Source organism: Pocillopora verrucosa, chromosome 5 (genome assembly GCF_036669915.1).
Source record: "Pocillopora verrucosa isolate sample1 chromosome 5, ASM3666991v2, whole genome shotgun sequence".
NCBI classification, from domain to species: Eukaryota; Metazoa; Cnidaria; class Anthozoa; order Scleractinia; family Pocilloporidae; genus Pocillopora; species Pocillopora verrucosa.
The window spans coordinates 11,694,644-11,704,827 of NC_089316.1; the positions used below are offsets into that span (position 1 = coordinate 11,694,644).

The 10,184-nt window shown below is 37.6% G+C and overlaps 1 protein-coding gene across 2 annotated transcripts in view; it reads left to right on the forward strand.

The window, feature by feature from the left end:
- Nucleotides 1-9,721, forward strand: part of LOC131798087 (uncharacterized) — an 86,219-nt gene extending 76,498 nt beyond the window's left edge. Inside the window, exons 6-12 of one of the 2 annotated variants that reach the window (XM_066167559.1) lie at nt 3,585-3,811; nt 4,853-5,145; nt 5,380-5,718; nt 6,106-6,235; nt 6,945-6,984; nt 7,747-7,854; nt 8,403-9,721. In XM_066167559.1, the coding sequence (XP_066023656.1) occupies nt 3,585-3,811; nt 4,853-5,145; nt 5,380-5,718; nt 6,106-6,235; nt 6,945-6,984; nt 7,747-7,854; nt 8,403-8,713 (1,448 nt within the window). In that variant the 3' untranslated portion in view covers nt 8,714-9,721. The remainder of the gene's footprint in view (nt 1-3,584; nt 3,812-4,852; nt 5,146-5,379; nt 5,719-6,105; nt 6,236-6,944; nt 6,985-7,746; nt 7,855-8,402) is intronic. The other variant, XM_066167561.1, reaches the window with a different exon arrangement.
- Nucleotides 9,722-10,184: the final 463 nt, after the last annotated feature.

Genomic DNA, 10,184 nt, shown 5'->3' on the forward strand with positions numbered 1-10,184 from the left:
GCCTATCAGAAGTTAGGCGATTTTCATAAGGCTATCAGTTACCACGAGCGTCATCTACAAAAAGCAAAAGAAGTGGGAGACAAAGCTGGAAAAGGAAGGGCTTATCGAAATCTTGGCAATGCCTATCATGGCTTAGGCGATTTTCATAAGGCTATCAGTTACCACGAGCGGCATCTACAAATTGCAAAAGAAGTGGGAGACAAAGCTGGAGAAGGACAGGCTTATGGAAATCCTGGCAATGCCTATCAGAAGTTAGGCGATTTTCATAACGCTATCAGTTACCACGAGCGTCGTCTACAAATTGCAAAAGAAGTGGGAGACAAAGCTGGAGAAGGACGGGCTTATGGAAATCTTGGCGATGCCTATGATAGCTTAGGCGATTTTCTTAAGGCTATCAGTTACGACGAGCGTCATCTACAAATTGCAAAAGAAGTGGGAGACAAAGCTGGAAAAGGACGGGCTTATGGAAATCTCGGCAATGCCTATCATGGCTTAGGCGATTTTCATAAGGCTATCAGTTACCACGAGCGTCATCTACAAATTGCGAAAGAAGTGGGAGACAAAGCTGGAGAAGGACGGGCTTATGGAAATCTTGGCAATGCCTATCATGGCTTAGGCGATTTTCATAACGCTATCAGTTACCACGAGCGTCGTCTACAAATTGCAAAAGAAGTGGGAGACAAAGCTGGAGAAGGAGGGGCTTATGGAAATCTTGGCAATGCCTATCAGAAGTTAGGCGATTTTCATAAGGCTATCAGTTACCACGAGCGTCATCTACAAAAAGCAAAAGAAGTGGGGGATAAAGCTGGAGAGAGAAGGGCTTATGGAAGTCTTGGCAATGCCTTTCATAGCTTAGGCAACTTTCCAAAGGCAATCGAATATCGTGAGCCTCATCTACAAATTGCAAAAGAAGTGGGGGACAAGGCTGGAGAAGGAGAGTCATACGGTAATCTTATCTTATACTCTTAATCAATGCATATCCGAGCTTTCGCGATTTTCATGACTCCAGCCTATAATTGTCCTAGCAAAATCAAAGGATAAAAGTTTTTTGAGTGTTACATCTACATTATAAATTTCAAAGTTGAAAAATTCTCTTACCACTCGACCTAGTCTTCCAAAGGATTCCACCTCCAATTTCTAGGATTTTTCAAAGCCGTTTTAAAATTTTAGAATCCCAGAGTTTTGCGACAAAAGAGAATTTTTGCCTCTGAAGTAAACTGATTTCAGTTCAGCTACACGCTGTTCGTAGCTTTTGCGATAATTAATCGACAAGTTTATCACGGTCTTGCTTATTTAATTAATTTTGTCCAGATTTTACTTGGGACAAATTTGTCGGCGATGTGTTTTACGATTTGTCGGCCTTGGCCCAAATTTGTCAAAATTTAGTGATGACGAAAAAATTGTTTTAAATAAACAACTTTTTCGTTAGTGCGGAAAGACCCCATGTAGAACAATTTTGGTTGAACAGGTATTGGGAATTAAGTGGTAGTAAATGTCCGTTATATTGTATACTGAAACCAAACACCTCGAAATAATAATTTCCCCAGCCAAAGAGGAGGATGAGGTACCTTATTACACCGGCAGGAAAGATTTGGCAAATATAGAAGATGCAACAGTAGACACTGAAGACAATGAAAAGACTTTGATCAAAAGGTATGGGCTTTTCGGCAATGACTCAGTGTTTTGCCTTTCCCATGTTTTTTTTTCTCATGGATGCACAGACCATTGTAAAGAGCAGGGTTGGAGTTGCTAGGAGGTGTTAACTAATGGCAACTTTTGACAAAGTGCTCTGACTAAAGAACAACCCTCCGGACCTCTTTATAAATGACAGTTACTTTCTTTTATTTTATTTTCTTTTTAATCTTTAGTTAATAAAGTCCATGCTTAATAACTGTAATGCTATTTTCTCATTGGCACGATTTATTGATAAAATGCACTATTTTTTGCTCTAAAGTGCATCGATTTCCCAGCTAAAGAGAAAGCTCCACGAAAGTACAGCAACAAATCAGATTTAACCGATTGTTTTAGGAAATCAATAAAATTGCAGAAAAAAAGAAAGACAACTTTTATAACATTTTACACACCAGCTCAGTACTGGATAAATAACATACATGTATTTGTACCGGCTTTAAAAAAATCTTTATTCATTTAGCAACTGAACTTTGCAAATTTAAAATAAATGTAATGAAGTGGTAATTGAACTTTTGCCATGCACTTTTGGTCTGAAATCATACTGGTGATTTCAAGTCTAATGCTGCTGCACAATCCTTTGATTCAGATGTCACGCGTATGATTTCAGAACAAAGTTTACTCCACCCAGTTCAATTACCATGTTCTACAGGTATTCAACATTTTTTTTTCAGTGTTTCCATCAATAAAGGGGTACTTAATTATCATCAAAAATGATAGTGAATCATTTAAATAAATGTTTTGATTTATGATTATAACTTGAGGCTATTTGAGTCAAGGAAAAGCAAATTAATGGAAAAGAAAAGAAAAATAAAGAAAAATAACATTTATTAGATCTAGTTTTGAAATTAAGTGTCAATATCTAAATGAGTTTTTCAAACTGCCAGTTTGCCACTTGCATTTTAAATACCTTTGTCATTGCTTACTCCACTTGGGAAAAAATATCTTAAAATGCTGGATAATTAATTTCCCTTGTATTTCAGAGGAAAAATCGGAGGTAAGGAAGACTCATGGCACCTGAGGGAAGCTGGTGCCTCTATCAAACTTTGCAGTGGAGCTGCACAACAACCTGTGCCATTTACATGTAGATGCTTATTGTGGAACCCCAGGACCCTCTCCCCCTCCACTGCCAGTGATGAGATATTGGTTAGCAGTGTTATTGAAATATCTCATGATGGCCCACCAGATCTGGATTACAAGAAAAGTTTTGAAGGAATAAGTTTTACTGTATCTTTGATGCACAGTGCCCCATATTTGGAGGGGTATGAGGTGGTTATCAAGCAACTGACTGACCAAGAGAACAATGAATGGAAGGAATTAAAGACACAGAATACTTGGCATGGATCAGGTAACGTTATGTTTTTATTAAATACAGGTGTGAATAACTTAATGAATGATCATGATATTCCTAGGCTCCCTTTTTCACTGGCATCAATTTCAGCATTTGAGAAATGTGCAGCTCCCCCTCTCCTAACCCAAAATTAAACCCAACTTGTAACCCGAACTTATCAGTTGACTTAAGGGAGAAGGAGTAGGTGAGCAATGACTTAGATGCGGACATCTATCCCTGCAATGCATGACCTGCTGCACTCATAATGTCAAAGTAGACTTCTTGCTTCTTCATAGGCATTTCAAATCCAACTTTAGAACTTTTTTTTCGTTTACCCTTTAGGTGTATCCAAGCAGTACGTGTAATTATTGCACAAATGTTACATGAATTCTCCAATGCATTTTAATCACTATTATATAAATTTTCCTCAATAACCATGTTGTTGCAAACTTTATTCTTTGAAGCATAAATATCATAATGACATCTGTTGGGGGTAACTTTATTGTTTGAAGACTTCAAAACACAGCTGAAGGATGCTTTTTCAATCATTTATTTTTATATGCAGAAACTTCAACAGTTCCCAAGTGGCTTTTCCCATTTGCACAAGCTGTTTGTACAAAATCAGCAGTTTCTTCATTTGCTGCAGTCTGGCGTCCTAAGTCTTTCACCTTTTCAAGAGGTACTGCAGGAGGCCCGGAATTGACCTGTATTGTGCCTGACCTACCTGATGTCAGTGTCCAAATTCCTCAGAGTTGTGTTCCTGTTTATCAAGATTTCTGTGTGACAATCAAGGTGCATGGAACTATAAAATTATATACATGCATGAGTCCTGCAACTTTTTCATTTTCCAGTTTTGAAAGTCATAGGATTGGCGTGAGGGGATTTTCAAAAGCAAGGAGATAAAACAAAGGTGTTGCAATAGTATAACCTGTACCCTCAGTTACTTGCCACACACTCCATGAACTTGGTGGTAATATTCATGGAAAGAGAGATATTAATTAACAACTTTAAGCTAAAATAGAGGACAGTTGGGCTTGTGCTTGCATGTGTGTGAAGATACATGTGGTAAAGCTCTAATCAGCAGTTTTGGTAACTTCGAATTATTTGTGGTACTAATGTTCCCATGTGTACTCATGGATCCTGGGCATTCCCTTTTTAAAACTAGGTTTTGGAAAACTCATTCTAAGCAACAAACAGACTTTTGCTTCGATTTAAATGTCAAATTGAAATCATTCCTGTCAGGTAAATTGGTTTGTATTGGTTTGCAATTAATGCAATTAGTGGATGAAGTTATGCATGATATCATGATGAATTAGCAAAACCAAGGTCTGAGTTATCTACGTAAGCCGAAGACAACACAGACATAAGGTTTGGTGAGTTATGACATCATGCAAAAACCAAATTAAATTATTGTTTAATTATACATCTTTTGAACAAATTATGAAAGAAGACATCTCTTTAAATTTTCAAAAGTTTAAGAATAATTTACAGACAGTCAGGGCTTGGAAACTAGGCAGAGGTTCAATTCGACATGATAACTGCAATATCTGCGGTAGATATTGGGTTATTATGTTAACTTCACTCTTTATTGTATATTGATTGAGTGCTCTTGACCAATCAGACTTTTTATATTAAGTCCAGTGTACACATTTTTTCATAATAATGCTTATATTACTACATAAAACTTTGAAAGGACATTTACATTGTGTACTATAATTTTTAGATAATTCCAAAATTTCATCCTGAAATTCATTTTTCACAATGTAAAGCAAATTATCATTATGCTGGGAGTGATTTAACATGCCCAACAACTTGTTTTGCTTTTAAATCCAGGTACAAGAATTCCCAAGCAGTGAGCTAAAAGGAGAGGGAGGACTTGTCGGTCCAGTTCTTTACATTTCAGGCTCTCAAAATGTTGCTCTCATCGCGCCTGTAACAATAAGGATTCCTCTCACCTTCCGTAAAGGAAAACAAGAGTTGGCAGAGTTACGTCCCGGTGAACTGAGGATATTACAATGTGAGTCACTAATTGAAGCACATGACTGGAAAGACATTACAGATCAATTAGATGAACCGCCACGTCTTGTAGATGGGAAAGTGCAATTCAAAGTTAGGCATTTCTCTGGGTAAGTATTTCTCTTCGGCTTTATTTGAAAAATAATACGCATGACGTAGAGGAAATTCAAACGTATTTTAGTGTACAGTCATACATACATGGATTTCTTTTGGTTAACTATAGATTCAATAATTGAAATGACCACTCGAGTACGTATATACTCAAGATTACTCTGCAATGGCTGATAATCGTTTGCATTGGATTGCTTGAGCTGTGTTTGATTTTTCCTTTTCTTTTTCGATAGATTTCGTCCAATCAAGTTGATGAGATCACTTTTACAATCTACTTCGGGCTTCACTGAGTTTGTAGGAAAACTTTGCAATAGGTCTAGGCCTCAGCATGCCCGATTTTTTACGTGCTTGTGTGAGACCGGTGTTCGTGGACATTTTAAACTCAAACTTTTTTGCTATCCTCAAAGACTGCATTTTGATGTAATACGGAAAATATCGGAATGTGTCGTACTCTACAAAGACGAAGGCTGCTCTTCTAAACCAGTCTGTGGAGAGGAGAAAATTTTGGTTTCTCTTTCCGAGGCTATCATACCTCAGGGCACAGACCAGAAAAATGCCCTGCAGTTTGTGAGGTATAATATAATACAATTTATTTCTGGCCCATCAAGTACATATGATTTAATTAAATACTACTAGGTTACGTCATGCTAGTCTTATATAGAAATGACTTATTCCTTCCATTGTAAAATTGTACATTGTTCAACTGTCAGTTAACCATTTTTCGCCATGGATTTTAAAGCTTTCTTATCAATCAATAGGACCATGGAGATATACATGTTGGTTTTGTTTCGGCTTTATTGTCTTCAAATGCTCGTTTTTAAATATTCAGTAGGGCTCTCGTTAAATGTGCTGTCATTTTCGGTTGTAAGAAGAGATTTCAAAACGTGTGCTTTTCTAGACGAAGACTCGGCTAGTGTACGTTAGGTTTGCCTCATTGAAATTCATTTCATTTTTAACAGATTCCACGAGAACAAAGTTTATTACACTGGTGGTGAAGTTTGCTTAGGAAGTGAGAATGTTCCAGGAGTGAAGTTTTGCGACCAAAATCAGGAACTTTTGTGCAACATTATCATGGTATTAGCGTTTCAAGTAGGTGACATCTTACGGTTTGTGGATTTGCTAATTAAATGCACTTTTAGCCCAGAGCTAATAAAGTACTGATGCCAACCTTACTATAGTAGATGACAATTAATTAAAAGGATTAGCAATGCTTTAACCACAGGCAGCCCAAGCTCCAGTTGTGAGATGATCATCTTGCGAAATAAGAGTCATGGCGAAAATTTTAGTTTATATTGGAATAATTACGACCGCTCTTAGGAAGTAAAAATACAGTCAAATTCTCAATAAAAATATCTCACCTTACTTCCAAAGTGCATTGCCTGTGGTCAGACCGCTTACTAAGATGAAAAGAAGCCATTTTAGCAAGTTCTCCATTTTTAGGTTTCTTTCTCCTAGGAGTAGTAAAGCTAGTTTCCGAGTAAGATAATGAGGTCATTTAAGGCGGCACGAAACTTATTAAGGACGAATCACTAGAAACAAAACACTGAGGAACGTCGAATAGGTAAAGAAATGTCCTGCCCACAGAAAACAGTACATGAACATGCAGGACCTTGCAAATTTTTTATTTTGATTTTGTGATTAGTTTACTTTTCAGTTGTTTTAAAGTCCCTTTCTATGCCTCTGCCTTTTTTCTTAATTAATTTTCCTTTTTCTGATTAATTAGTAATTTTCTTTATTTCCTCATTTCTATTCATCACATACGCACCCGTTATATTGCAAATTTTCCTCCTCCATTTAGGTTTCTATTCCTGTCACCTCTGACTTTGAAGAAGGAAGTGGTAAGTTGTTGTTTTTGTTGTAGGTTTCGTTGTTGTTCTTGTTGTAGGTTTCGTTGTTGTTCGAATAAATACAATTTACTGGACCATTCATCTTGTTCTAAAATATGTTGTTCCAATAAATACAATTACTTAAGACCAGTCATCTTGTTCTAAAATATGTAAATTCAGAAATGTAGGCTTTATGGGTTTTGAGAATGTAGCTTTTAGTGACAAAGCAGGTGTTCTCAACGGAAAGTCATAATAACCTGCCTTACTTCATGTGTTAATAAATCGGGCCGTGCCCCCCTCACGCTCAACAGTGATGGCTTATTGTCTCTGTTATGTATCAGTAAACTCAATGCAGACCACGGTGCCTGCGTCCCTCCTTGCAGGGAATTTGATGCTGAAAACGAATAAAACACAAAACGGCTTAGGAAAGACACAAAGAAGTGTAATTCTCCAGAAAATTATTCCGTTGGCTTTATTGTTAAAATGATGGAGTAACTCTGACAGTGATGAATCCTTTGCACCTGCTATTGCTTTTCAAATGAAATCTTGAATCGAATATTTTTCAATATAACTGCCCCCTTCGTCAAATTTGTCAATGCTCATTGTTACTTATAAGAGAAATCGACAAACCTTACCACTTTAATTTGTGAACGCCGGGTCTTACCCGAATGATCACAGTCCAGGATCACCACATCAACGTTTCCGAACCATCAGCGCCATAAAACTTGCATTAGTTCTCAACCCAGCCATCTAATTAACCCCATTATTCTGCAGGTATCTCCTCCCAAAGTGTGGAACATTCAATTGTAAAGCATCCAAATTCAGAATCATCGTCATGCAGCCCTGTTGCAGCTCCTAGGAAGAAGATACACCAATCTACAGGTAGTACCGAGATTGAAAATGTCGCGATGGATTTTCCTTTTTAATTGTATTTTTTTCAAGTTTGCATGTTGTTGTCACGCGTGACTGGCATTATATTTCTTAGACATCCTCTTTACCCACTTATATAAGAGAATAAAAAATAATGAATTAAAAGTGGAATCTATCATTAATCCAACACCCGTGTATCTTGAACAACACTAACCTATTCCAGCATTAACAGCTGGAGACTATAGCTAAGAGACGTTAATGACCTCCATTTTCAAGATGCTTGTCGGGCCATACGCGAAATGATAGGTCAGAAATAGATAATGAGTCCGGAAAACTTCCTAAGCGTTTTTATTTTTTTTTATGTATGGGTTGGGAAAATGGTTCCCCTGCCGCTGCAAATGTATCCTTGCTCAAGCTTGACAATCTTTAGGGCAGACGATTCGGTAATGAATGATACCAAAAGGTGAGAAGTCGCCTTTCACCACAACTGTTCGCTATTCGCCAAAGCCTTGAAGCATCCCTTTTCTAATTTTTTATTCTCCTTCCGTTGTTATCCTCAGGTATCTATTTGGTTAAAGATGGTGAGCCATCAGATGAGGAGTTGGAATGTCTGTCCAGGGAACTTGCAGGAAAATGGAAGACATTAGGAAGACGCCTGGGATTCAACGAAGCTGCAATAGATGACTTTGATCAAGCCAATAAGGAGCTGGCAGAGAAGGCTTATAAAATGTTAATGGCTTGGAAACAAAAAGAAGGCTGCGAAGCTACTTACAAAGTTTTGTACGATACCTTGTGTCACAAATTGGTGGAATGTAAACGTCTAGCAGAGCAGTATTGTTGCGATGAGATTGTAGGAAATGACTCTCCTTAGTCATATACGATAGAGACTGAGTCGTTTCTGTATTACGTCAAATATCTTTGTGAGTACTCTAAAGAGCGTCTGTGTCGAGCATTCGCGCTTAGTAAGTCGTTCGTTTTCCTTGCGATTCAAGATAGGGGAAAGATTATCTCTAAAAAAAAAACATATTTACCCGTATTTTTGCACTCGAGAACCGCTATCTAAAGAATACTAAGGTCGGAATTCACTCAGACGTCCAGAACGACAGAGCTGAATAACGTCTGCGCATGCGCTACGCTTTGGCGCGGATTTTGAGTCGTTTGCACGTTCGATGTGCTATGCTATAGATTCTAGGCGTTTTTTTACAGAATAACTTCCAGAATAACTCCCAAAAACTTTGTACACCCCTTAGATATTTTAAGAATTTAATTTTCTTCTTTAAAACACTGGAAATAGGAAAATGCCTTCAACGACAACAAAATGCCTTGGTTTTAAATGCCAGCCCTATTTTTCGCCGCAAATTTCGCTGAATTTTAACCTCGAGTGCTTGAGCCCGTGTTATTGACCGTATAACTGTGACGTAGCATTTCGTTTTTTAGCTCTGTCGTCCAGAGCATGTGAAGCACATTACTACCCTCGAGCATCTTATTTCATACTTCACAGCTTGACATTACTTGGCATTTTCTCCTCACTGTTCTCTGTGCATTTCCTAAGGAACAGACATAGAGAATTGGTTTAACAGCTAAGAGCTTCTTAAGTTAGAGGTCAGTTACTTTATTCTCGTGTTCTTAATTTTTGATTTAGGTTGACACTGTAAGGAAAAATTAGATGCTAGACACTATTTGAGTTGAATTAATCGTTTGTGGTTAGCTTGAATTAACAGAATAATTTTGTAAAGAGTGAGATTCTCCTTTTCTCAGTGTGGTGGATAAGTATAAAACGTGTAACGGCCTTAGATTATAAAATTTGTAGATGCCGAGCTACCTTTTTGTTTCTAAAAAGTGTAAAAGTCCAGCAAAAATCAAATACAAAATGTCTCTTTCTCAGGCTTAACTCCCATGATTCTTTGTGGTTTATAGAGGTTTCGCCCCATTGAAAGTTCAACAACAAGTTCACCCCTACTTCGACGAGTGGTCCCTGTCAAATATAATATAGATTTATATAGCCAACCCTGAAAGCGGAGTTCCAGTCAGTTTATTTTCCAGCCCTTCAACTTCTAAAAATTCCTATGCACTGGCTCTCGAAGAGTTAACGAGATGTGGAACGGAAGGAAGATATTCTCACAACTTGCAGAGTGATCAACATATCAACATGCGTGTTAGTCAGCGGTATTTTCAAGCAGCTGAAGACTTTCGTTGACATTCCTTATTGTTTGAACGGATTGTCAAGAATATAGATTGTTTTCTTCCCCTAGATGTCTGTATCGGTTGAAATTATATTTTATTGCCCGTGTTTGTTAATTTTGGTTTAGACAGAATGGAACGACGTTAAACGACTTCGAGTT